Source organism: Dipodomys spectabilis, unplaced genomic scaffold, assembly GCF_019054845.1.
Source record: "Dipodomys spectabilis isolate Male_0828 unplaced genomic scaffold, ASM1905484v1 ptg000067l, whole genome shotgun sequence".
Taxonomy (NCBI): Eukaryota; Metazoa; Chordata; class Mammalia; order Rodentia; family Heteromyidae; genus Dipodomys; species Dipodomys spectabilis.
Genome location: NW_024870744.1, coordinates 2,545,975 through 2,572,734, shown reverse-complemented (window position 1 = coordinate 2,572,734; position 26,760 = coordinate 2,545,975). Strand labels below are relative to the sequence as shown.

At 48.0% G+C, this 26,760-nt stretch overlaps 1 protein-coding gene and 1 non-coding gene across 14 annotated transcripts in view; both read right to left on the bottom strand.

The window, feature by feature from the left end:
* Positions 1-23,939, bottom strand: part of Odf2 (outer dense fiber of sperm tails 2) — a 40,280-nt gene extending 16,341 nt beyond the window's left edge. The window contains exons 1-9 of one of the 13 annotated variants that reach the window (XM_042681004.1): positions 23,218-23,305; positions 21,896-22,128; positions 20,053-20,143; positions 18,853-18,969; positions 18,461-18,586; positions 9,847-10,017; positions 6,012-6,172; positions 5,106-5,235; positions 4,589-4,720 (exon numbers count right to left, since the gene is read on the bottom strand). In XM_042681004.1, the coding sequence (XP_042536938.1) occupies positions 4,589-4,720; positions 5,106-5,235; positions 6,012-6,172; positions 9,847-10,017; positions 18,461-18,586; positions 18,853-18,969; positions 20,053-20,143; positions 21,896-21,927 (960 nt within the window). In that variant the 5' untranslated portion in view covers positions 21,928-22,128; positions 23,218-23,305. Of the gene's footprint in view, positions 1-4,588; positions 4,721-5,105; positions 5,236-6,011; positions 6,173-9,846; positions 10,018-18,460; positions 18,587-18,725; positions 18,830-18,852; positions 19,022-20,052; positions 20,144-21,895; positions 22,129-23,217; positions 23,382-23,860 lie in introns of those variants that run through there. The other 12 variants (XM_042681005.1, XM_042681001.1, XM_042681002.1 and 9 more) reach the window with 12 other exon arrangements.
* On the bottom strand, positions 14,895-15,001 carry LOC122109093. The gene has a single exon (XR_006147670.1). It is a non-coding gene; the product is annotated as a U6 spliceosomal RNA (small nuclear RNA).
* Positions 23,940-26,760: the final 2,821 nt, after the last annotated feature.

The window sequence follows — 26,760 nt, the reverse complement described above, 5'->3', positions numbered from 1 at the left end:
TTCTAACTCAAGGCTAACAGTCTACCAATTGAGCCACAGCTCCATTTTCTTCTTTTTGGTGGTTAACTGGAGATAAGAAGTCTCTTCTCTCCCCATGCCCATTTTCATCTCTGGGTAGGAACTCTATGCCTGTTCTGATTCTTCTTCCTTGGCACCTAAATCCCTTGAAGGAAGCCCATCCTCTTCTTCCCTCTCAGTCCCACAGGTCCCCTTCATAAGCCAAGAGTAAAGAGTTATTTGGCTCTCAGTTTCCTGGTTACCTAGGAACTGACAGAGGACATCAATAAGCTTCTCCAGCAACAAGAGGAGATAAAGAGCCAGGCACTGGTGGCACACACCTGTAATCCTAGCTACTTAGGAGGCTAAGATTTAAGGAGCCTGGTTTTAAGCCAGCGTAGACAGGAAAGTTTATGAGACTCTCCTCCCATTAATCACCAAAACCAGAAGTATAGCTGTAACTTAAGTGGCAGAGCAGTGGCCTTGGGCAAAAGAAGCTCAGGAACAGCACTCTGACCCTGAGTTCAAGCCACAGGACTGGTTAAAAAAAAACACACAAAAAAATACAAAAAACAAAAAACTAAAGACCTGGGACATAGCTTAAGTAGTAGAATACTTGCCCAGCAACAAGCATAAGATTCTGGGTTCAATCTCCACAAAAAGTAAAATAAAAACTAAAACCAAAAGAGGGCTAGGTGCTAATGGCTGAGGCTAAGATCTGATGACCATGTTTCAAAGCCAGTCCAGGCACAAAAGTCTGATAGACTCTTATCTCCAATGAGTTACTCAGTAAAGCAGGAAATGGCACTGTGATTCAAGTAGTAGAGCAGTAGCCTTGAGCAAAAAGCTGAGGGACAGGGCCCAACCCCAGAGTTCAAGCCCCAGGACCAGGAAAAAAAAAGTGTCAAAACCAAGAAAATGTCATTTTAAGCCAGAGGATTCTGAATTCAAGGCCAGCATGACAAAGTTAGTGAGACACTTTAAAAAACAAAACACAGGGGGCTGAGAAGGTGGCTCAGTGGTTAAAGCGCTTGCCTTGCATGCCTGAGGCCCTGGGTTCGATTCCTCAGCACCACATAAGCAAAAAGAAAAAAGCCAGAAGTGGCGCTGTGGCTCAAGTGGTAGAGCGCTAGCCTTGAGCTGAAGAGCTGAGGGACAGCGCCCAGGCCCAGAGTTCAGGCCCCACGACCGGACCCAAAAAAAAAAAAAACAAAACACAGGGCTAGGAATGTGGCTTAGTGGTAGAGTACTTGCCTAGCATGTATGAAGCCCTAGGTTCCATTCCTCAGTACCACATACACAGAAAAAGCCGGAAGTGGTAGAGTACTAGCCTTAAGCAAAAAGCAGCTCGGGGACAATGCCCAGCCCTAAGTTCAAGCTCCAGGACTGGCAAAACAACAAACAAACAAAAGGGCTGAGCTTTGTTAGATAGGCACCTTTGGTGTGGTAGTAGGAGGCTCACACAGGAGAATTATATCTGCATGCTTGAGCTACCATATGAGTTGCATGCTTGCGCTACCATATGAGTTGCAGGACAGCCTGGCCTGCAGAGAGATGCTTTTTTTCTTTAAACTTTTTTTTTTGGCTTTTCTTTTTAAGTAGCTTTTTGCTAGTTAATTGGAGGTAAGAGTCTCTTGAATTTGTCTGCTGTGGCTGGCTTTGAACTGGATCCTTAGACCTCAGTTCTCCTGAGTAGCTAAGATTAGAAGTATAAACAATCAGCATTGGCTCTAGTGAGTCTCAAAAAAAAAAATGTAGTTTGTATAAAATGGTGACATACTGATTGTTAATTTTAAAAATAAAATGTTTGGGAATATATCTTGTTGGTAGAACACTTGCCTAACATGCATAATTCCTGGGGTTCAAACACATCAATCCAAAAATGAATACACAAAAAAAATGAGTCCAGGCACCGGTGGCTCACACCTGTAATCCTAGCTATTCAAGAGGCTGAGATCTGAAGATTGCAGTTCAAAGCCAGCCCAATCAGGAAACTCCATGTCGATCAAGAAACTCTATGTCGTGGGACTTGAACTCTGGCACAAGGCGAGCACTCTACTGCTTGAGCCACAGAGCCACTTCCGGTTTTCTAGTGATTTATTGGAGATTAAGAGTCTCATGGACTTTTCTGCCCGGGCTTGCTTTGAACCGTGATTCTCGGATCTCAGCCTTCTGAGTAGCTAGGATTATAGGCGTGAGCCACCAGCGCCCGGCTTCTTCCCTCAGCTCTTCAGCTCAAGGCTAGCGCTCTACCACTTGAGCCACAGTGCCACTTCCGGCTTTTTTCTTTTTTCTTATGTGGTGCTGAGGAATCGAACCCAGGGCCTTGAGCATGCAAGGCAAGTGCTCTACCACTGAGCCACCTTCCCAGCCCCTTCTATGACACTCTTTCCAATAAACCACCAGAAAACTGGAAGTGGCTCTGTGGCTCAAGTGGTAGAGCGCTTGCCTTGAGCTGAAGCACAACGCCCAGGCCTGGGGTTTAAGCCCTACAACTGACAAAAAAAAAAAGAAATAGGGCCAGGCAATAGTGGCTTCCACCTACAATCCTAGGTACTCAGCAGGCTGAGATCTGAGATCAGTGGTTCAAAGCCAGCCTGGGCAGGAAACTCCTTGAGACATTTCTCTTCAATTAACCACCTAAATCTGGGAAGTGGAGCTGTGGCACAAGTGGCAGAACAACAGCCTTGAGCACAAAGACTCAGTAACAGTGCCCAGGCCCTGAGTTCAAGCCCCAAGATGCACCCAACACTCACCCAACACACACACACCCAACACACACCCAATACATACCCAACACACACACACACGCACGCGCGCGCGCGCGCGTGCGAAATAAAAGGAGGTAGAACAATCTGCCTAATATGAGAACCTGGGCAACAAAGAATTCAACATTCCATCGCCAATTAGTAGGTAAAACGTTGGGGTGTAGTTACAGGGGCTGGGAATGTGGCTTAGTGGAAGAGTGCTTGCCTCAAATGTATGAAGCCCTGGGTTCGATACCTTAGTACCACATAAACAGAAAAAGCCGGAGGTGGTGCTGTGACGCAAGTGGTACAGTACTAGTCTTGAGCAGAGAGAGACGCAGGCCCTGAGTTCAAGCCCCAGGACTGGCAAAAAAAGTTGGTGACTCAAGTAGTTAAGGGTCAGCCAGTGACTGAAGTACCAGCCCAGCAAATAAGCAAGCTGTGTGAACTCAACCCCTTGAGTTTAAACCCTGATATCAGAGAAAAGGAAAAAATATTTTGCTAACATAAAGGTGTTTCAAAGAACATGAAAAAAAAAAAAAAAGGAAGGTATCAGAGAAAAGGAAAAAATATTTTGTCTAACATAAAGGTGTTTCAAAGAACATGAAAAAAAAAAAAAGGAAGGTGGCTAAGTGTTTGTAAAGTGCTTGCCTAGCATGCATGAGACTCCGGGTTGGATTCCTCAGCACCACATATGCAGAAAAAGCCAGAAGTGGTACTATGGCTCAAGTGGTAGAGTGCTAGCCTTGAGCTGAAGAGCTGAGGGACAGCGCCCAGGCCCAGAGTTCAGGCCCCACCACTGACCCAAAACAAAAAACAAAAAAAACTTTAATTAAAAACTTCAAGGTCTTGCCTGGTGCAGGTGGCTCACGCCTGTAATCCTAGCTGCTCCGGAGGCTGGTATCTGAGGATCACAGTTTGAAGCCAACTCTGAGCTTTCAAGAAAGCCCATGATATTCTTATCACACTTCCAATAAAAACTACTCAGAAAAAGTCAGAAGTGGTGCTGCAGCTCAAGTGATAGAGGGTTAGCCTTGAGCAAAAGCAGCTCAGGGTCCCAAATTCAAGCCCCAGAACCAGCAAAAAATAAATAATAAACTCAAGGTTTTATGCATGCTAGGCAGGGATCTGTTACTGGTCCACACACCCACCCTTTTTAAAACTTTTATTTTGAGATAAGTGCCTGGCTTTAGAAAATAAAGTGTAATCAATGAACTGGTAGTCACCAGCCATTATTCATTCTTCTGTCTAACAAGAAACACAGCTCTGAGCCAAGGCACGGTGGTACACAATTATACCACCATGCTTGGTGGTACATAATTATAAACCTAGCACTTGAGAGGCTGCAGGAGGAGGAAAAGGTGTTCAAGGCTAGCCTGGGGCTGCAGAGTAAGCTTGAGGATTATGTGGGCTACAGAGCAAAGTATCGAAAAGCAGAAAGGGGGCTAGGAATATGGCTTAGTGGTAGAGTGCTTGCCTCGCATGCATGAAGCGCTGGGTTCAATTCCTCAGTACCACATAAACAGAAAAAGCCAGAAGTGGTGCTGTGATTTAAGTAATAGAGTACTAGTCTTGAGCAAAAAGCAGCTAAGTGCTCAGGCCCTGAGTTCAAGCTCCAGGACAAAAAACAAACAAAAACAAAGCAACTGGCAGGTTCTGTGCACCTCCCTCTTCCCTATACAGGCTGAGCCCCTAGCCACTTCCTGACTCCCCATTGCTCCCGCAGCTATCTGGCCTGGTTTCAATGAGGGACATAAGTGAATTATCTCATAGACTCATAGCTCCTCAGGCCAGACCCCAATAGAACCAATAGGCAGAGTGGAGGGCCTGGAGCCGGTGTTCACCTCTTTGCAGTGTTGTTCCCTCAGCAGGTCTCGGAGGGTACGATTGGTCTCCTCAAAGGTGCTCAACTTCTGCAGGAGAAGTTCCTTCTGCCTCGTAAGGGTGTTGATGTCCGTGCAGGTCATTTGTTTCTCCTGGAAGATAAGCACGTCTTACACAGAACAGGAAACCAAGAAGAACTCGGGAGGCACTGATGCCAGGAAGCCTAGGCTGAAAGAGCTGGGCCAACAGAGTCAAGGGCAGGCTTCCTGGAAGAGGCGAGGCTAGACGGTGACTCCTGGTGGCTCGAATCAACCACATGCCTTGACTCACTGTGATCCCAGACGACCCATGATTAGGTCTCATCACATGCCCTGGCTACCAGAGGTCATCTTCGAGGGTCAAGGCCCAGGAAGTGAGAGTGGGGGGTGGGGACAGAGGAGTGAGTGTGCCCTCCCCCAGCCTAAAGATGTCATAAAGTCAGCCTGATGACTTCGTAAAGCCCCCAGACCCCACCCGCCCAGCCCAGCCTCCACTTACAGTTTTTAACTTGCCGATGGTATCTTTCAAGGCCATTACTTGTTTAGCAGCAGCAGCCCCATCCATTTCAGCCTCTACCAGCTTGGACATGAGGCACTCCTTCTCCTGCTGGAGGTGTTTCTTCTGAAGCCTGGGGCCAGAAAGAACAGGGCTCCGTGAGCCCTCTCGGGCTCTGTCTACTTAGAGCTCTGACACCCGCCTCACAATGCCCTACCAGTCTCCCTCCTACCAGGGAACAATGGGGAGATGGGCGGGGGAGGCCTATCCGGGCTCAGTCGTCTGGGCCCAGTCGTCTTCTAGAAGGATGATGGCCATAAGTTATATCTGCTTGGACATCAGAACACAGCCTCCATACCAGAAGACATAATGCTGCCTGTGTCCCTGCTTAAGACAGTTGCCCGTCCCCCCTCCCCACCAACATGGCCTCCTCATTCTTCTCTTTAGATCTGCTGCCCCTCTATACCCACAGCCAAGCCTGCCTGGGTCATGCTACTTTCCTATTTTTAAATCCCTTCCACCTCTTTAAAGTGCCCCTAATCAGGCCTCGGTATAGCTCACACACACATTATTTATCTAGCATACACCACAAAAATAAAACATGTTCCCAAACACCACCGTGGCTGATAAGCACCAACTTCCTGCCATCCTGTCACTTTCCACTGTTCTGAAGCAAAGCCATGTACCCCAGGGCCTTCCCACAGGAGACTCACTTGCCTAACTTCATCTGGCAGGACTTCTCTCAATGTTTCTTTCTGAAGAAAAGTCCCTTCCTACCATGCACCCCACCTCCATGAGATCCTCCATGAATCACAGGGTGATGGGGCCTCCTAGAGCTTTCCTTCCCTTCCCAGAGCTTGGGAGCCAGGGCAAGGACTCAAGTCTTGTGGGGCCAGGCAGGGGCCTTACATGGTGAAGTCCTTTTCCTCCTTGATGCGCTCGATATTGTGCCTCAACACCGTGTTCTCATGCTCCGTCTCTGCTAGCTCGTGGGCCACCTCCTCCAGCTCCTCCTTCCGCTCCTCCAGGAACCTTTTGGCCATCTGGCGCTCACCTTTCTGCATCTTGACCTGCGCAGGACACGTGGGCAGGACCACTAAGGAGAGGCTTTCTTTCGAAGCCACACTGCTAGGCCCAAAGCTGTGGACCAAAAGGTCCCTCCAACTGAGAGAAAGGGACAGGCTTTGTGCCAAGGCCTTATGGGCTCAAGGGCACCGTCTTGGTGAATCCTCATAAACACTGACTCTCTCGGAAGAAACTACTCCTATCCTAATTCGTAGGTGAGAAAACTAAGTAGAGAGCCTGAGAGACTTGCTAGTTGAAGATGGAGCCAGGTGACAACTGTGGTTCAGTTGGCATGCCACAGGGGCAAGATGTCACATAAAGGCCCCTGTACATTGGGCTATGGGACAGGAGGGCCTGTTGCTAGGCAGCCAGCCCTAGTCCCTCTGGGAAGGTCCTGCGATCTCCAGTACAGAGTGGAGACTTAAAGACACAGGGCCAGGCTGAGCGCCAGTGGCTCACATCTTGTAATCCTAGCTATTCGGGAGGATGAGATCTGAGATCACAGTTCAAAGCCAGCCCTGGCAGGAAAGTCTATGAGATTCTTCACTCTAATTAACCACCAGAAAAATGGAAGTGGCGCTGTGGCTCAAAGTGGTTGAGTGCTAGCCTTGGGTGAAAGACCTCAAGGACAGCACGCATGCCCCGAGTTTAAGCTCTATAACTGACAAAAGAAAAAAAATGACATGGGGAAAAGTGAGGGAAGAGGTGACATTGTTCAAAAGAAATGTACTCGTTAGGGCTGGGAAGGTGGCTCAGTGGTAGAGCACTTGCCTTGCATGCACGAGGCCCTGGGTTCGATTCCTTAGCACCACATAAGCAGAAAAAAAAAGCTGGAAGTGGCATTGTGGCTTAAGTGGTAGAGCTCTATCCTTGAGGTAAAGAGCTGAGGGACAGCACTCAGGCCCAGAGTTCAGGCCCCACGACCAGACCCAAAAAATAAATAAATAAAAAGAAATGCTGCCGGGTGCTGGTGGCTCACGCCTGTAATCCTAGCTACTCAGGAGGCTGAGATCTGAGGATCGCGGTTCAAAGCCAGCCCGGGCAGGAGACATCGTGAGACTCCTATCTCCAATAAACCGCCAGAAAACCGGAAGTGGCGCTGTAGCTCAAGTGGTAGAGCACTCGCCTTGAGCTGAAGAGCTGAGGGACAGCGCCCAGGCCCAGAGTTCAAGCCCCACGACTGACAAAAAAAAAAAAAAAAAAAGAAATGTACTCCTTACCTGAAACCAGGTAACTGTACCCACTCTGTATATTACCTTTATAAAAAAATTTAAAAAGCTGGGAAGGTGGCTCAGTGGTAAAGTGCTTGTCTCACATGCATGAGGCCCTGGGTTTGATTCCTTAGCACCACATAAACAGAAAAAAGCCAGAAGTGGCGCTGTGGCTCAAGTGGTAGGTAGGGCCTTCAGCCTTGAGCTGAAGAGCTGAAGGGCAACACCCAGGCCCAGAGTTCAGTCCCACAACCAACAAAAAAATAAAAATAAATAAATTAAAAAATAAATAATAGTAAGTTTTTAAAAAGGGGCTGGGAAGGTAGCTCAGTGGTAGAATGCTTGCCCTGCATGCATGAAGCCCTGGGTTCGATTCCTCAGTACCACATAAGCATAAAAAGCCAGAAGTGGCTCTATGACTCAAGTGGTAGAGCACTAGCCTTGAGCTGAAGAGCTAAAGGACAGCGCCCAGGCCCAGAGTTCAGGCCCCACAACCAACAAAAATAAATAAATAAATTTAAAAAAATAAAAAAATTTTAAAGTCAAGCTGGGTACAGGTGGCTCACACCTATCTTAACTACTCAGGAGGCTGAGATCTGAGGATTGCAGTTCAAAGCCAGTCCAGGCAGCAAAGTCCCCATGAGACTCATCTCCAATTAACACTCCAAAACCGAAAGTGATGTTCAATGTGGCAGAACACTGAGCAAAAGAGCTCCGGGATAGCACCCAGGCCTCACGACAGACAAAAAGACATAAGGCAGTCAGGATGCAGATTTTAATTCCAGTTCCATTCATTTCCTAGTTGGAAACGTAAGACTAGTTTTACTTCCACAGCCTTCCCTTTAAGGGCCAGATAGCTCCACAGATGAGAATAAGCTTCCTTTGACTCTTTGGGACTTTTGTTTTTACTCAATTTTTGCATAAAACAGAAAGTCTGGCCAGGCAGTGGCTCACACCTGAAATCCCAGTTACTCAGGAGGCTGAGATCTGAGGATTGTGATATAAATCCAGACTGAGAAGGCCCTGAGATTCTTATCCCCAATTAACCATCCAAAAACCAGAAGTGGCATCATGGCTCAGAGTGGTAGAGTGCTATCCTTGGGCCAAAGAGCTCAGGGACAGTACCTAGAACCTGAGTTCAAGCCTCATGACAAAAAAAAAAAGGAATCAGAGCTGATACTAGTGACTCACTCCTGTAATTCCTGCTCTTCAGAAGGCTAAGACCTAGAGGTTTTGTTTTTTTTTTTGTCGATTCTGGACCCTCAGCTCTTCAGTCCAAGGCGAGCGCTCTACCACTTGAGCCACAGTGCCACTTCTGGCTTTCTAGTGGTTTATGGAGATAAAAAAGTCTCACAGACTTTCCTGCCTGGACTGGCTTTGAACCATGATCTTCAGATCTTATCTTCCCGAGCAGCTAAGATTACAGGCGTGAGCCACTGGCGCCCAGCTACACCTGGAGGTTTGTGATTCAAAGCCAGTCATGGCAGAAAAGACTCTGAAACTTATCTCCAACTAACCAACAAAAAGCTAGACTGGAGACACGACTCAAGCACCAGCCTTGAGTAAGCAAGCTGAGCAGCACAAGGTCCAAATTGAAGCCTCAGTACTGGCAAAAAAAAAAACAAAAAAAAACAAAAGGAGAACTGAGGCTTGGAGCAGTTATACTAACTACTTGGGAGGCAGAGAAGATTGTGGTTTGAGTATAGGCTGGGCAAAAACTTCATGAGACCCCATCTCAATCCATTAAAAAAAACTGATCACATCACCAGGCACTGGTGGCTGACACCTGTGATCCCAGCTACTCAGGAGGCTGAGATCTGAGCATCACAGTTCAAAGCCAACCTGAACAGAAAAGTCTATGAGACTCTTATCTCCCATTAAACTACCAAAAATTCAGAAACGGTACTGTGGCTCAAAGTGGTAGAGCACTAGCCTCAAGCAAGGGAAGCTCAGGGACCACATCCAGGCCCTGAGTTCAAACCTGAGGACTTGTACAAAACAAATAACAACCAAAAAAACTGAGCAGTGTAGCGTAGTCATGCTTGTCTCAGGAGGATTATAATCAATCAAAAAAAGTAAGAACTTAAACCAGATACCAGTGGCTCACACCTGTAATCCTAGAAACTCAGGAGACTGAGATCTGAGGTTCATGGTTCACAGCCAACCCGAGCAGAATGTTCTGTGAGACTCTTATCTCCAATTAACCACCAGAAAACCGGAAGTGGCACTGTGGCTCAAAGTGGTGCTAGCCTTGATCTCAGGGACAGTGTCCAGACCCTGAGTTCAAGCCCCATGACTGACAAAAAAAAAAAAAATACTCAGTCAAAATCAGCCCCACACAAGGGAAGTGCCAGTAGATGGGGCCCTCCCCTGGATAGAGGACCTCTGACGACCTGGACAGGCTTGCTGAGAGTGACCCGTCCCCCTGAGGACCTGCCTGAGCCATATTACTCTCTTAGGTCTCTTACCTCAGATTTGAGACAACCAACCGCGTTCATTAGACTGTCAATCTTCTTATCATAACGGTTCATTTTACAGTGACCAGAGTCGTCATCTTCTGTGGAAAGGTCACTCAGCCGCATCACCGAGACTAGCTTTTCCGAAGATGGTGGTGTGATCTCCAGGCAATGAGGTGGATTCTAACATACAGGAGGGAGACACAGGTGAGCACCCAGGGCCGAGCCCCAGCCTAGAGTTCCATGGCAGCAGTCTGTCCACTGGAAGATTGCAGACTGCTGAGGTGGGAAGAGTAAGGAGCCCCTCCCGGGAAGACCACCATTCTAGACTCTCTTTAGGGAATGCTACCTAATGTCTAAAGGAGGCTTCTGAACAATTCCCAACAATGCAAGAGGAGAACAGATGCAAGGACAGCGTTAGCCCAGGAGTTGGGACTGGCCCAGGCAACACAGTGAGATTCCTATCTCAAAAAGAGAAAAGAAAGAAAGTGAAGGGAAAGGTGAGGAAAATCAAAGGGGCAAGGAAGGAGAAGGCAAGGCAAGGCAAGGCAAATATAGTAATATCTGCAATACTTTAGTGGTACACATCTGTCATCCCAGCACTCAGGAGGCCAAAGGGGATCACAGATTCAAGGTCAGTCTGAACTACATAACAGCAAGCTCCAGATCTGGGTAACAAAGTAAGGCACTCTCAAAAAAAAATTTTTTTTTAATTTTTGTGTGTTGGTATGTGGTGGGAAGAGACTTGAACTCAGGGCCTGGGCACTGTCCCTTAGCTTTTTGATTCACGAATGGTATTCTACCCTTGAGTTACTTCTCTCGTGAAGCTCTCTAACAGGGCTGCTTTAAACACTCGTCCTAGCTAGTCAAAGATGCTGAGATCTGGGGCTGGGAAGGTGGCTCAGTGGTAGAGCGCTTGCCTTGCATGCCTGAGGCCCTGGGTTTGATTCCTCAGCACCACATAAGCAAAAAGAAAAAAGCCGGAAGTGGTGCTGTGGCTCAAGTGGTAGAGCACTAGCCTTGAGCTGAAGAGCTGAGGGACAGCGCCCAGGCCCAGAGTTCAGGCCCCACGACTGGACCCAAAAAAAAAAAAAAAAAAAGTCTAGAGAATTTGCTTGAACTGGCTTCCCACTACGATCCTCAAATCTTAGTGTCTTGAATCAATTGGATAATAAAGTCAATTAAAAAAAAAAAAAGATGCTGAGATCTGAGGATCATAGTTTGAAGCCAGCCTGAGCAGGAATGTCAGTGAGATTATCTTCAAGTAACTATAAAAAGAAAAAGAAGCTGGGCATCAGTGGCTCACGCCTGTAATCCTAGCTACTCAGGAGGCTGAGATCTGAGGATCACTGTTCAAAGCCAGTCCAGGCAGGAAAAGTCCATGAGATTCTTATCTCCAATAAACCACCAGAAAACTAGAAGTGGCGCTATGGTTTAAGTAGAGCCCTCGCCTTGAGCTGAAGAGCACAGGGACGGCGTCCAAGCCCAGAGTTCAAGCCCCACAATGGACAAAAAAAAAAAAAAGTAGAGCTGTGGCCTAAGTGGTAAAGAATGCTAGTCATGAGCATAATAACTCAGTGATAGTGCCCACACCCTAAATTCAAGCCCTAGGACACGCACAGAAAAAAAAAAAAATCACTAATTTTTTTTAATGCATCTGTACTTCCACAAATTTATGCAAAGTTGCATTAATGCGCCAGTCGCTGGTGGCTCAGGCCTGTAATCCTACTCAGGAGGCTGAGATCTGAGGATCTCGGTTCAAAGCCAGCCCAGGGAAGAAACTCCGTGAAACTCTTATCTCTAATAAACCACCAGAAAACTGGAAGTGGCACTGTAGCTCAAGTGGTAGCGTGCTAGCCTTGAGCTGAAGAGCTGAGGGACAGCGCTCAGGCCCACAGTTCAAGGCCCAGGACCGACACACACACACAAAAAAAAAATGTTGCATTAACACTATTTTGGTTTCTTTTGTGCCTGTCCTGGGCTGCAACTCAGGGCCTGGGTGCTGTCCTTGAGCTTTTATACTCAAGACTACTGCTCTAAGCTGGGAGCTCACACCTGTAATCCTAGCTACTCAGGAGGCTGAGATCTGAGGATCGAGGCTCAAAGCCAGCCAGGGCAGGAAAGTCCGTGAGACTCTTATTTCCTATAAACCACTCAGAACACCAGAAGTGGCGCTGTGGCTCAAGTGGTAGAGCGCTAGCCTTGAGCTGAAGAGCTGAGGGACAGTGCCCAGGCCCAGAGTTTAAGCCTCATGACTAACAAACAAAAAAAACAAAAGAAAGAAAGATGAAAATCTAGGGGCAAGATTTTTCATGAGGTTATATTTCTCTCACTATGATGTTATTTTGATGCCCTATCACTTCTTGTTATTGGTAGCTCTTTGCTCTTAACAATTGGAGGTGGCTGCCTTCCAGATTCTAGGGGAGATTAGAGCCATTGGGGCAAAGTGTTTAATAATGGTGTAGCTATTACATCAAATAGTCAGGACCCGTGGGGTTCAATTAAGAGCAGGTGCTCTCTTGTCCCTGGTAATTGGATTTTTGGGGATTAAGAATACTAAAATGAAGCCGGGCGCCGGTGGTGCCGGTGGCTCACACCTGTAATTCTAACTACTCAGGAGGCTGAGATCTGAGGATCACAGTTCAAAGTCAGCCCGGGCAAGAAAGTCTATGAGACTCTCATTGCCAATAAACCATCAGAGAACCAGAAATGATGCTGTGTAGCTCAAGTGGTAGAGCACTTGCCTTGAGCTGAAGAGCTGAGGGACAGCGCCCAGGTCCAGAGTTCAAGCCCCATGGCTGACAAAAAAAAAAAAAAAAAAACTAAGATGAAGCCAGGCACTGGTGGCTCATGCCTGTAATCTTAGTTACTAAGGAAACTGAGATCAGCCCAGGTAGGAAAGTCCATGAGACTTTTAATTTTTTAAACACGCACATACACATGCACACACACACACACACAAAGAATACTAAGATGAAGGCAGGCATAATGGTGTATGCTGTCATCCTAGCACTTAGGAGTTAAGTGTCAGAAGGCTACTGAATTCAAGTGAGACATTGTTTCAGGAAAAGAAAAAAAAACAAAAAACAAAACTACATCTACAATCCCCTCTATTTGAAAGCTGACATAAAAGATTGCTTGAGCCAAATGGTTCAAAGGCCAGGCTAGGCAATACAGCTAAACCTCATCTAAAAAAAAAAAAAAGGCAAAGTAATCATAGTCTAGGACTGCTATTCAATAGTAAGCCCTTGTGTAATAACCACCTCGGTTCAATCCCCAACACCACAAAAAAAGTTACACAAAGGGCTGGGAAGGTGGCGGCTCAGTGGTACAGTGCTTGCCTTACAGGCATGAGGCCCTGGGTCGAATCCTCAGCACCACATAAGCAGAAAAAGCCAGAAGTGGTGCTGTGGCTCAAGTGGTAGAGCGCTAGCCTTGAGCTGAAGAGCTGAGGGACAGCACCCAGGCCCCATGACCGACCCAAAAAAAAAAAAAAAAGTTACACAAAAATAAGTGCTAAGCAATGTGATGTTATTTTGACTAAAGCTAAGAGTATTCCTAACAAAAGATCAGGTAAAAAGGAAAAATAGTATAATTACAAATGGGCCGAGGGTGTAGTTCAATAATAGAATGTTTGCCTACCATTCACAGGGGTTTGGTTTAATACCCAGCACCACACAAAAAACAGTGAAATCATGCTCAGGGAAAACTACAGGAAATGAACATGAGCGACAAGTAACAGGAACTAGCAAAGGAAAGCAGGACATAGTTGATACATGTACATTTACTTATGATTTTTTTTTTTTTTTTGCCAGTCCTGGGGCTTGAACTCTGGGCCTGGGCGCTGTCCCTCAGCTCTTCAGCTCAAGGCTAGTGCTCTACCACTTGAGCCACAGCACCACTTCTGGCTTTTTCTGCTTATGTGATGCTGAGGAATCGAACTCAGGGCCTCATGCATGCAAGACAAGCACTCTACCCCTGAGCCACCTTCCCAGCCGTACTTATGAAGTTTTATTGAACAATAATTTTTAATTTTTTTTGTCAGTTGTGAGGCTTGAACTCTGGGCCTCAGCGCTGTGCCTCAGCTCTTCAGCTCAAGGCTAGCACTCTACCACTTAAGCCACAGCGCCACTTCCGGTTTTCTGGTGGTTAATTGGAACTAAGAGTCTCACGGACTTTCCTGCCCAGGCTGGCTTTGAACATTGACCCTCAGATCTCAGCCTCCAGAGTTGTTAGGATTACAAGCATTAGCCACCAGCACCCAACTTCTTCTATGACTTTTTTTGTGTGTGCTGGTATTGGGGCATATTTTGTACGCCAATACTGGGGCTTGAACTCAAGGCCCGGGCACTGTCCCTGAGGCTCTATACTACTTGAGCCACAATTACACTCATTACTGGCTTTTTAGCTGGTTAACTGGAGATGAGAATCTCATAAGACTTCCCTGCCTGAACTGGCTAAGAATACAAAGTGTGAGCCACCAAGGCCTGGCCATCCCTTAGCTATTTTACTCAAGGCTAGCACTTCACATCTTGAGCCACAGCAACACTTCTGACTTTTTGGTGCTTAACTGGAGGCAGGAATCTCACAGACTTTCCTGCCTAGGCTTGCTTTAAGCCTGGATACTCAGATCTCAGTCTCCTGAGCCTTTTTGACATTTTTCTAGTGTGACAGCACCTCTCCCAACATGGGGGACTATAGAAATTTATATAGGAAGTTGTCTTTCAAAAGTCACAGAAGTTGGGTGTCAGTGGCTCACACCTGTAATCCTAGCTACTCAGGAGGATCATGGTTCAAAGCTAGTCCAGGCTGGAAAGTCTGAGAGACTCATCTCCAATTAACCACCAGAAAACCGGTGGCACTGTGGCTCAAAGTGGTACACAGTGCTAGCCTTCAATGAAAGAGCTCAGGAACAGCGTATCTAGGCCCTGAGTTCAAGCCCCATGACCAAGAAAAAGAAAAATACCAAAAAATGTTTACTATTCCATATGCCTGAAATAATAGTCATCCTCTAAACTTTTTTCCATTCAATAGAAAAAAACAGATTGACCTATTTTTTTATTATAATAGAATGCTTCACTAATTTACATTATGTCCTTACACAGGGGCCATGCCAACCTTTTTTATATTGTCCCAATTTTAGTATATGTGCTGCTGAAGTGAGTACTGTTTTTTAGTATTTAAGGGGATTGGGTTGTTTTTTTTTTTTTTTTTTTGGTCGATTGTGGGGCCTGAACTTGGGGCTTGGCGCTGTCCCTCAACTCAAGCTAATGTTCTACCACTTGGACCACAGCGCCGCTTCCGGTTTTCTGGAAGGAAGTAAGAGTCTCATGGACTGGGCTAGGAAGGTGGCTGAGTGGTAGAGCGCTTGCCTTGCATGCATGAGGCCCTGGGTTCGATTCCTCAGCACCACATAGGCAAAAAGAAAGAAGCCGGAAGTGGTGCTGTGGCTCAATTGGTAGAGCACTAGCCTTGAGCTGAAGAGCTGAGGGACAGCGCCCAAGTCCAGAGTTCAAGCCCCACGACCGGACCCAAAAAAAAAAAAAAAAATAGGGTTGGGAAGGTGGCTCAGTGGTAGAGCGCTTGCCTTGCATGCTCAAGGCCCTGGGTTCGATTCCTCAGCACCACATAAGAAAAAAGCCGGAAGTGGGCTGTAGCTCAAGTGGTAGAGCGCTAGCCTTGAGCTGAAGAGCTGAGGGACAGCGCCCAGGCCCAGAGTTCAGGCCCCATGACCGGACCCAAAAAAAAAAAAAATAGTCTCATGGACTTTCCTGCCTGGGTTGGCTTTGAACTGTGATCATCAGGTCTCAGCCTCCTGAGTAGTTAGGATTATAGGTGTGAGCCTGTTTTTATTTAAACAGTACTGGTGTTTAAGCTCACCACCTCTTACTTTTTAGGCATGTGTTCTACCACTTGAGCCACACTCAGAGCCCTATCTTTTTTTTTTTTTGGCTTGAACTCTGGGCTTGGGCGCTGTCCCTTAGCTCTTCAGCTCAAGGCTAGTGCTCTACCACTTGAGCCACAGCGTCACTCCCGGTTTTCTGGTGGTTAAGTGTCTCAAAGAGTCTCACAGACTTTCCTGCTTGGGCTGGCTTTGAACCGAGATCCTCATATCTCAGCTTCCTGAGTACCTACAATTATAGGTTTGAGCCACTGGTGCCTGGCTCAAATTATTACTTTTTTTTTTTTTGGTCAGTCCTGGGGCTTGATTGAACTTCAGGGCTGGGTGCTGTTCCTGGGCTCTTCAGTTCAAGATGAGCACTCTACCACTTGAGCCACAACACCACTTCCCCTATTTATTCTTAAATATTTCAGCTAGGTGTCAGTGGTTCACACCTATAATTCTACTCAGAAGACTGAAATCCACACAATCTCAGCTAGCTCAGGTAGAAAAGTCTGTGAGGGACTGGGAAGGTAGCTCAGAAGTAGAGTGCTTGCCTTGCATGCATGAGGCCCTGGATTTGATTCCTCATAACCACATAAGCAGAAAAAGCTAGAGGTGGCACTGTGGCTAAAGTGGTAGAACACTAGCCTTGAGCTGAAGAGCTGAAGGTCCACGCCCAGGCCCAGAATTCAGGCCCCACAACCAGCACCTCCCACCAAAAAAAGAAAAGTCTGTGAGACTTCATCTCCAAAACAATCAGCAAAAAGCCAGGCTAGAGACATGGCTGAAGTGGTAAATGATAGCCAGGAAAGCAAGCTGAGCAAGCTGGTGACCCTGAGTTCACTTCCCCATACCAGCAATCAATCAATATTTCAAGCTAGGAGTAGTGGCTCACACCTATAATCCTAGCTACTCCAAAGGCAGAATATAAGGATCAAAATTCAATTAGGCCCCTTAGGCCCCTCCTCCCCATTCTCAAACAGAAAGCCTGGGGTGGTGGTGTGGTGGGCTGCTGTGATGGCAGTACTTGGGAGGCCATAGAGAGGTAGGAGGATCTTAGCTTCAAGTGTTCTAGAACAAAAACACAAGACTTTACCCAAAAAGGGATGGGAGTGTCTTAAGTAGTAAAGCACTTGCTTAATAAGCAAAAGGCCCCAAGTTCAAATCCAATACTACCAAATGAATTTTCAGTAGCTATTACCGATATCATTTTAATTCCAATGTTTTTTGGTGGGGAAGGTTGCTGCGAATTGGAAACAGGGCCTCACATAGGCTAAGTATGAACTCTACAACTGAGTTACATCCCCAGTTCTAAAACCCACTCATTCTTGTGCTTTCTTGTACTGGTCAGAACACTTTCCATTTATTCTTAAGAATATCCTATACACACTTTTTTATAAATTGGTAAATCAGAGATTAATTGGCAAATCAGAGTACAAAACTATAGAATGTGACCATAAATGTCAGGATGATTTCCTTTTTGGACTTCTCATAATTAACTACAAGAAGACTGAATCTTTAACAAAGTGCAAGTGTGATCGTTTTAAACTAAGGTTTTCTTGAGATTTTTTTTTTGGGGGGGTTATACTAGGTTTCAACTCACTTGAGGCATGCCTCTAGCACAGTAAGAAAATCTCTGCCAGGAGGCAGTGGCTTATGCCTACAATCCTACTAGACACTCAGGAGGCTGAGATCTGAGGATAAGGGTTAGAAGCCAGCCCAGGGAGGAAAGTCAGTGAGACCTCCAATTAATCACTAAAAAAGCTGGAAGTGCAGCTGTAGCTCAAATGTTCAGCCCCAGCCTTGAGCAAAAGCAGCTCAGGGACAGTGCCCAAGCCCAGAGTTCAAGGTCCAGGACCAGCAAAAAAGAAAAAAAAATTTGATCAAAACATGGTCGAACTGGGTGCTGGTGGCCCACACCTATAACCCCAATTAGTCAGGAGGCATGATAGAAGGACTGAGATGTGAGAATTAAAGTGTGGCTTCAACTTGAGCAAAAAAAGCTAAGTGAGGGCCGGAGATCCTGCGTTTATGCACTAGTACAGGCAAGGAAAAAAAATTATTTTAGCCTTCTATCAGTGAGTTTTTTACACAGTAACTAAACTAGGAAGTTAGTCTAAAGGGGCACATCTGCCTGGTTTCTAGCTATAACCTGTGTCCAGCAATGCCTGTTATGACTCTTATAAATATATTCAAGTGTACATCATAGATAAGATGAACAGATAGATTAGAGAGTAGATAGAAGGGTAGGTGAGTGAACAGATAGCCAAGCAACATTAAGTTCTCTTGGCTACACTGAAAGTAATTATTTCCTAGGAGACTGGCCCAAAAGTGGTGCTGACAGGATTCTCATATGGTCTGTTATGGTACTGCTTTCTTGGATATGTATGTGCTGGTATGTGTATTTATCTTCAATAATGTTTTAGACATAAGGAAAACTACACTGGCACTTTATATGTAAGCAGAGGCTGACTTTAGCTTCCAGAATGAGACACCACAAGTCCTGACTCTAGTTCTGCTATGTTCTCTGTGAGACTCCAGGCCAATCAGTTCTCTCGAAAGCCTAGGTATCGTGTCTGTGCTGAGAGAGAAGTGCCTACCACCTACCAGTGCTGGGAGGATTCATATACCCCCAAGGTTAGCAAGTTCTTGGTAAATGGCCCACCCTGAATCATACCGAGTTTGAGGCCTGCTAGAATCTGACCAGTCCAAGAAAAAAAGCCTGAACAAGAATGAGCCTACCTCCCACTTGCATCCCACATGCCGGGAAGATGACTTTCCAGGGGGCATCCAAGGTACCTTGGTTTTCACCCGGACACTCCGCCGCACATTCACGGTGTCCCCTTTCATTCCGCGCTTATGAGATTTCTGTGGAAAGGTACAAACCAAGGGTCACCTCTCCAGCCCTCGCTGTCCATAGTGTCACTCTGGTGGCTCCACTTCCAACTCTGCAGGGGCACCTCCTATGACTAAGGCTGCTGCTGCGACTACTCAATGACATGCCTACCTTCTAATCAGTGACCTCCAGAAAGAATGTGTGTCTCCCAAACCTCTGGAGTCAGAAGCGTGAGGATGCTGGGCCAGAAGTAACTCTGATCCACAGCTGTTATCTCACCCATTGGCAGTGCTCCTACCTGGCTGTTGGTCGCTGATGGTTTCGGGAGTTTTTTAATGTGGACGTGGACAGGGGTGTTCTCATCCACATGAACATGTAAGGGGGGAGTTGAAGAGCGGTCCTTCATGGTTCGCTTCTGGCAGGCAGGGGAGGGCAACACAAAAAGGGTTGATCTGTGGATAAGTAAACTGGAAATGAAAATAGAGCTCATAGCCTCTGGGGACAATGAAAGCCTAGCCACCAAGCGAGCAGGACAGCTACCAACTATTGGCATGCAGGCAGAGGCCAAGGCAGGAGTATTATCTGGCAGGTTCCACAGAGATTACAACTAAAGACCACAGGGAGGCCTACGTTTACTGGAGAGAGGGTCTGAGAGCTCCACAGGCTCTACTCCAGACACCAAACTCAGATCCCAGGGTCCTCAGTTGCATCTCCATCCAAGCTGCCAGAAAACACAGCTCTTCCATGGACTTAAGTGTAGCGCACCTGGAAATTAGGTACACCTTTCTACACAGTGGTTTTTAGCGGGCATGCAGATTAGCACAGGAAACACACAAATGGGTTAGGATGCAGAATAAACCAGTCAGCAGGCAGGTAAAGGACTGTGGGAATAGAAGGCTGGTGGAATGCCAAGGATGGGAAGGTTGTAAAATTTCTAAAGAAACCATGAGCAGGCTGAACTCCAGCCACATACCCCTTGCCCACCACCAGCTCCTATCCCTTCCCCTCATTTTGTTTCTTTCTTTCCATTTTGTGTGTGTGTGTGTGTGTGTGTGTGTGTGTCATGGGGCCTGAACTCTGGGCCTGGGCACTGTCCCTCAGCTCTTCAGCTCAAGGATAGGGCTCTATCACTGGAGCCACAGCGCCACTTCTGGCTTTTTCTGCTTATGTGGTGCTGAGGAATCGAATCCAGGGCCTCATGCATGTGAGGCAAGCACTCTTCCACTGAACCACTTTCCCAGCCCTCCTTTCTTTTTTTAAATGTTTTTGAAACGTGGGCATTTTTCTGAAAGGATAATATTGCTAAGACAACCTCCTCATACCTGGCAGCTTTATCACAGGGAAAGAAAAATAGTTAAGAAATCAACAGGACACACATAGCAGCACTGTGCAGAGCATCTGGGTCCCGATGGTGCAGCCAGCCACTAGCAAAAGCGTGCAGAAGCATTTCTGGTGGAGCCCAGGCTGGAGAGGGCTGCTGCACATGCATATCACCTACCGTCACAGTTACACTGGGTGCGCCACAAGGTGTTCTCAAGACCTTTTTCTGCGTGAGACTCGTTACTCCGTTCTTCCCACACGATGGAAACCTGCACCCGGGCATAAGAACTGCGTTATAAACAGAAAACAAGAGCTCTTCTATTTCTTAGCTCTCTGGAGATTACGTACTGCAGGTCGTGCTAACAAGTTCACAGCCAGGAGGACCAGGCTGGTATTCCTTGGCTTCCTGTAGACGAGCACGTGGCTCGCATGTTGTGCCCAGGAAGAGATGGAAACAGGGTGAGGGGCATTTGGCACAGGTGGCCTTTTAACCTGCCATCGCATCACATGTATTGTGACCTTTAGCTGAAAAGCCCTACCTATTATCCTGTCAAGGGACAAAAAGCAGGCAGGACACAAGCAGCAGCCAAGATGCTAGTTTGGATGAGGTGACAGCCATCCACACTAGGATGCCTGAAGCACAGGTAGCTCCAGAGAAATCAATGGCTAACACAAAGAGACAAAGCATTTTGCTCAGGAACAAAATCACTGTAATTCAAACTCATAAAATTAAGGCTCAAGTATTCCTTTAAGAGCATGAAAGAGAGCCAGGCACCAGTGGCTCACACCTGTAATCCTAGCTACTCAGGAGGCTGAGATCTCAGGATTGCGGTTCAAAGCCAGCCCAGGCAATAAAGTCCATGAGACTCTTATCTCTAATTAACCACCAGAAAACCAGAAGTGGTGCTGTGGCTCAAAGTGGTAAACCACTAGTCTTGAGCTGAAGTGCTGAGGGACAGCTCCCAGGCCCAGAGTTCAAGCCCCATGACTGACAAAAAAATAAAAAGAACATGAAAAAGTACCTATTTCCTCAAATATTTCACTTGCTATCCTTTAAGGACCCAAGAAGTAGGAACATCTTTTTTCTTTCATGTGCAATGCATCTTGTTCACATCTACAGATAGCATCTACAGATAGCAGAAGTCCAATCTCCAAAAATTCTAGATGGGAGGAGCCTTAATAATCAATCCTGGGCTGGGAAGGTGGCTCAGTGTTAGAGTGCTTGCCTCACATGCATGAGACCCTGAGTTCCATTCCTCAGCACCACATAAGCAGAAAATACCACAAGTGGCTCTGTGGCTCCAGTGGTAGAGCACTAGCCTTGAGTTGAAGAGATGAGGGACAGTGCCCAGGCCCAGAGTTCAGGCCCCATGACCAAAAAAAAAAAAAAAAATCAGTCCCTACCACTGTCTCCTGATGGCTTAAAAAAAAGAAATTACCTTTCCTCCACAAAAATCCTTGGGGAAAATACTACAAACACAATAACTGAGCACTTTCATAAGCATTTTGCTATGTTTTAGTTTAAAGCCTTAACTTAAAAAAAAAAAGATTCAGAAAAATCCTAATATAGTCACTTAGCCAAGGAATAAGAAAGCTAGGAACTTAGGTATTTTCCCTTCTCATTTCTAAGAGATGTTTTCACTAAAGCCATCAAAGCCCCTGAAATCGCCAACACCTTGCTAACTGCACATCCACCTCATGCACCATGTGCATTTATTTACACCCGGCTTCCTATCAAAAAAGGCTCAGAGTTTAGTACTGCCTTAAGACAAGGGTGACCCCCATTTGATACCAGGAAGCAGTGGCATCTGGGGAGGCAGAGAGAGGAGTCAGAGGAGCTGGGATCGTGATGTGTGGCCATTTCTTTCCTACTATCCTTTCAAAAATTTTTTTTCTAAGTATCTAGTCAAAACTGCCGGTATACAAAACTGGTAAACAAAGCTTCCAGCAAGCCTGGCCTGGGGACCCCTGACCATCTTTTCCCTGCCCTACTGCAGAGGCTCCCCACACATTGGCAGTACCTGGGGGAGCCGCCTGAGGATGAGGCAGACATGGCTAGGCATCAAAGCCGCAAAGGTGGGCAATTGGGTCAGCAGGCTCTGCTCAGGGGGACCCAGAGGGGCTTGTCAATGAGAATCTCAGGGGCCCGGCATCAAACGTCCTCTCAGGGGAGGAGGGTGGAAGCTTTGGGGGTAGCAGTTGGATGAAAACTTTGGAGGCGCTCCTCTACTGTCCAAGTCGCACAGCAACTGTCCTGCCAAAGTAGGGAGGAGATAGGAGAGGCTGAGCGCGACCTCCAGGGAAGGGGGAGGGAGGGAGTCGAGTGGGATTGCTAGTAGGCAGGTGGGGGGGGCGCGGTGCGGCGGGAGCTTCCCTCCCCAGGGAGAGGGTGGGTGGCTGGCTACTAGGGAGAAAACCTGCGGGCTGGCTGGAGTGTGAAGATGGGTGTAAATCGCTAGGCCCGGAGTGGGCCCCCCAAGGGGCCGGAACCCGCGCACCAAGCTGGAGTGAGATTGCGGGAGGGGCCAGGGCAACTGTCTCCTAGGAGAAGGGGCGTTCCCGGCAGAACAGATGCCGAGGAAAACCAATCGGGTTTGGAGGGGGAGGGGCAGGAGCCGAAGGAGGAGGAAGAGGAGGAGGAGGAGGAGGAGGAAGAGGAGGAGGAGGAGGTTGGGGGGGCGGGGCGGGGTCGCTACGCTGACAGTGGGCCCCGGGACGGGGGAGGGGCAGCGCTCCCGGGCGCCGCCGGAGCCGGCGGGGCTTCAACAAAAAAAGAAAAAGAAAAAGAAAAAAAAAAACTCCCAAGTTACGGAGGCCCGGGCCGGGCGAGGTCCCCCGGGCTGCCCGGTAGCGGCGGCCGGGGACGCGCGCCCCCAACTAGCAGAGCGCACAACTGCTGCGCCGAGGCCCGAGGGGGCGGCGGCGGCCCCGGCGGCCCCGCCGCCCGGCGAAGAGGACGAGGGCCGCCTCGGCCGGGAGGGAAAGGGCGGCCACCCACCAGTGGCCACGAGGGGATGGGTTTCTGCCCATAGAGAGAGGGGCGAAGCCCTGCCCGAGGGCGGCGGAGGAGGGAGCGGAGCCCTGCCGACGGCCGGGAGCGGAGGGAGGGAGGGAGGCGGCCGGCCCGCCCGTTAGCGGGAGGAGAAGCAGCCCCGCGCCGGGGGGCGGGGCCGGGCCGGGTTCGGACAGAAGGGGACGAGCGCGCCAGACCCCGGGACGCGGCGCGACCCGGAGGGGGGCCTCCGCGCCGGCCGGACGAGCCCGCCGGCCCAACGCGGCCGGCCGGGGACCGGAGCGGAGCCGCCCGGAGTGCCCTGGGTCCCGCCTGCCGGCGACCTCTCACCAAGAGCGGCACGGCTGCGCCCAGAAACGTCTCCTTATGAAGTCGTTGAAGTCGGAGGCCAGGGTCGTGCCATGGAGACGCCGCGGCGGATGCAGTCCGGCTCCCGCGGCGGCTCCTCCCCGCTTCCGCCTCCTTTTCCGACACCCGGTCGGCAGCTCGCCCATTGGCCAGTTCAAACCCCCCCTGGAGCCTCTCGGGGATCGCCATTTAGGCCCAGCCCCTGGCGTCACAGAGATACCCCGCCCCTCGGGACGCTCCGCCCACTTCCGGGCCGCGCACCCGTCGCCAGGGAGACGAGCGACGCCTCCCGGCGGGCAGGCCGGAGCTGGCCCCGCGGTTCAAGGATTGCGCTGGCTTGGGTCCGCTGGGGCGTCAAGGCCCCGGCGCGCTCCCCTGGATACGGACTAGGAAACTAGGTCCAAGCGGGGTCGTGGAACTCGTTCGTGGCCTGGGCCGCGCACCGTCTCTGGAGGCCCAGGCCCGCGTCCCTGTCCCCTCCGTGCAGAAATGGACTGGCAGGCACACCGCCCCGACCCCGCCCAGCCCCGCACATCAGCTGTCTTTGCCCACACGAGGGGAAGGGGAAGGGTTGGCATTCTCGTGGCCCCTCGCGGCCTTCCTGCGCGCTGGCACCGCCTCTCACCTACTCTGTGGAGGTTCCCGTTGGGCCGCCATCTTCTCAATTATGCTTGCTTGTCAGCCAATCGTCTGGGGGTCGTCACGTGGCTCACAATGCCGCCCTGGATTCTGGGAGGCTTGAACTACCTGCGGGCGGGCCAGTGTCCGGACACGCAGAAACCTCCCCTGCAGCCCATACGTGTGCCCCGGGGGCTCAGCCTGTCCCGCCCGAACGGGAACATTCCAGGCCCCGCCTCTCCCGCAGAGAACCTGCTCTTCTTGCCTTCACGCTAGGGAGTTCTTGCTCCGTGCTACATAGCACTGCTCCCGTTCTCCACGTTGTGCGCCCAGGGGTCCCCAGCCCCTCTTGTGACCCAACCCTGCAAAAGAACAAATAAGCTGAAACCTGGACACTGCCCAGCAACTTGCTGATCCTGAGTCCCCCCACCCTGACGTGGCTTTTGCAGACCTTTGACTTTCCCCACAGCCCCCTACTTCGACTATCGTTTTTCATAGAGGAAAATAAAGTCATCTAATGGAATATTCTCAGCCTTCCCCAGAGCACTCTCTCACACTCTCTCATCTTTAACTTCCTCCATTGTTAAGTCTTCCCCCTTCAGAGATGAGGTTACTTTTGACAGCTCAAGACAAACCTCCTGTTACTGAAAGATTTAGGTCAAGTATTTCAGTCAATTGTTCCTTTACTGTTCCCAAGGTAGAATCCTTTCTCAGTGTCCTCCAGTCTGAAGCATATACACCGTACCAGTCTGTACTACATGCCAAGCCCAACCTTTCTCCCATCTCAGCTTCAAGGTTCATGACCCTTCATGCTAATGCCACCAGACCAAAAAAAAAAAAAAAAAAAGATTTTCCCAGCTGGGCTCCAGTGGCTCACGCCTGTAATCCTAGCTACTCAGGAGGCTGAGATCTGAGGATTGCAGTTGGATGCCAGTAGGAGCAGAAAATTCTATGAGACTCATCTGCAATAAACTACAGAGAAAAAGCTGGAAATGGCACTATGGCTTGTAGAGCACTAGTCTTGAGCACAAAGAAGCCCAGGGACAGCACCCAGGCCCTAAATTTAAGTCTGGTGAATAACAACAATGAAGATTTTCCCTACTCCTAAAGGGATTCTACATATGTGTCCTTCCCACCATATAAAAAGTCTTGCCTTTCCCAATGCAGTGCTTTGTAGCAAATCTGAGAATGGGCAAGACTGAGATTTTACACTCCTCCAACACACACACACACACACACACACACACACACACACACACACACTTTTACACACATAGACACAAACTTCATGAGAGGAAGCAGTAAGAGAATAAGGTCCTTAGAACCCAGGATGTTTGAAGACAGAGGCTATTGTCTATGAAGGTATGGAATGCACACACACACACACACACACACACACACACCCCAAAGTGTGGTAGCTCAAACCTGTAATCCTAGATTTAGAAAGCAGAGTTCTAGGAATCTATTCAAGGCCATCTTAGGCAGAAAAAAAAAGTTCAAAGACACCCTCTCAACCAATCAATCTTGGGTTCAGTAGTACACCCCCTATTATTCCAAATATGAAGGAAGTATAAATAGCAGCACAAGCCAGCCTAGGAATTAAAATGAGACTCTATCTTAAAAAATAACCAACAAAAACAGGGTTGGTGGGATGGTTTAAGGGGCAGAGCACTTGCCTAACAAATGCAAGACCCTGAGTTCAAATCTCAGTATTCCTCCACCAAAATAATAAAGTATCTCTACTACAAGTCCAATGAAAACATCATGTAAAACATTAGAATTTCTGGAAAGAAGATTTATATAGTCTAGAAATTATATCTCTCCTTAATCTATATGTAAATGTTTTATGACATGTTTTCCTGTGGTACTGACTAAATCTTAGTGGTGCTAGAATAGTTTATTAAATGTTTGTTTTTACAGGAATGTTTTTATAGGAATAGGTCATACATGAGCCCTTGGGTCCCATTCCCAGTAATGCAAAAATAAAACAAGAATTAATTCTGGGGCTGAGACTGTGGCTTAGTGGTAGAGTGCTTGCCTAGCATGCATGAAGCCCTGAGTTCAATTCCTCATAAACAGAAAAAGCCAGAAGTGACCCTGTTGCTCAAGTGATAGAGTGCTAAACTTTAACAAAACAAGCTCAGGGGCGATGCCCAGGCCCTGAGTTCAAGCCCCAGGACTAGCAAAAAAAAAAAAAATGGGTCTGGGAATGTGGCTCGGTGGTAGAGTGCTTGCCTTGCATGTGTGAGGCCCTGGGTTCAATTCCTCAGCACCACATACACAGAAAAAGCTGGAAATGAGGTAGAGCGCTAACCTTGAGCTGAAGAGCTGAGAGACAGCGCCCAGGGCAAGTTCAAGCTCCATGAGTGACAAAAAAAAAAAAAATATATATATATATATATATATATATATATATATAATTGAACTCTGTGCTCATGTTGACCGATAGTCAAATTATAAAAATAAAACTGACACATTTATGAGCCAATGTAATTAGATAATTAGATAAGTATCAAGAGATTTAATTAATGAAAACATAAAACTGTATGCAAGAATCTTTCACAGCTGGGTGCTGGTTGTTCGTTCAAGTCTGTATTCCTAGCTACTCAGGAGGCTGAGATCTGAGGATTGCGGTTCAAAGCCAGCCCCGGCAATAAAGTCCATTAGACACTTATCTCCAATAAACCACTAGTAAACTGGAAGTGGCACTGTGGGTCAAGTGGTAGAGCGCTCGCCTTGAACTGAAGAGCACAGGGACAGCGCCCAAGCCCACAGTTCAAGCTCCAGGACCAACAAAAAAAAAAGAAAAGAAAAGAAAAAAAGATGCTGCCCCAAATTCAACAAAGACCTACAGAGAGTAGAAAGATAGCAAGGAATTATGTGTGGGCAAAGTGAAATTCACCTCAA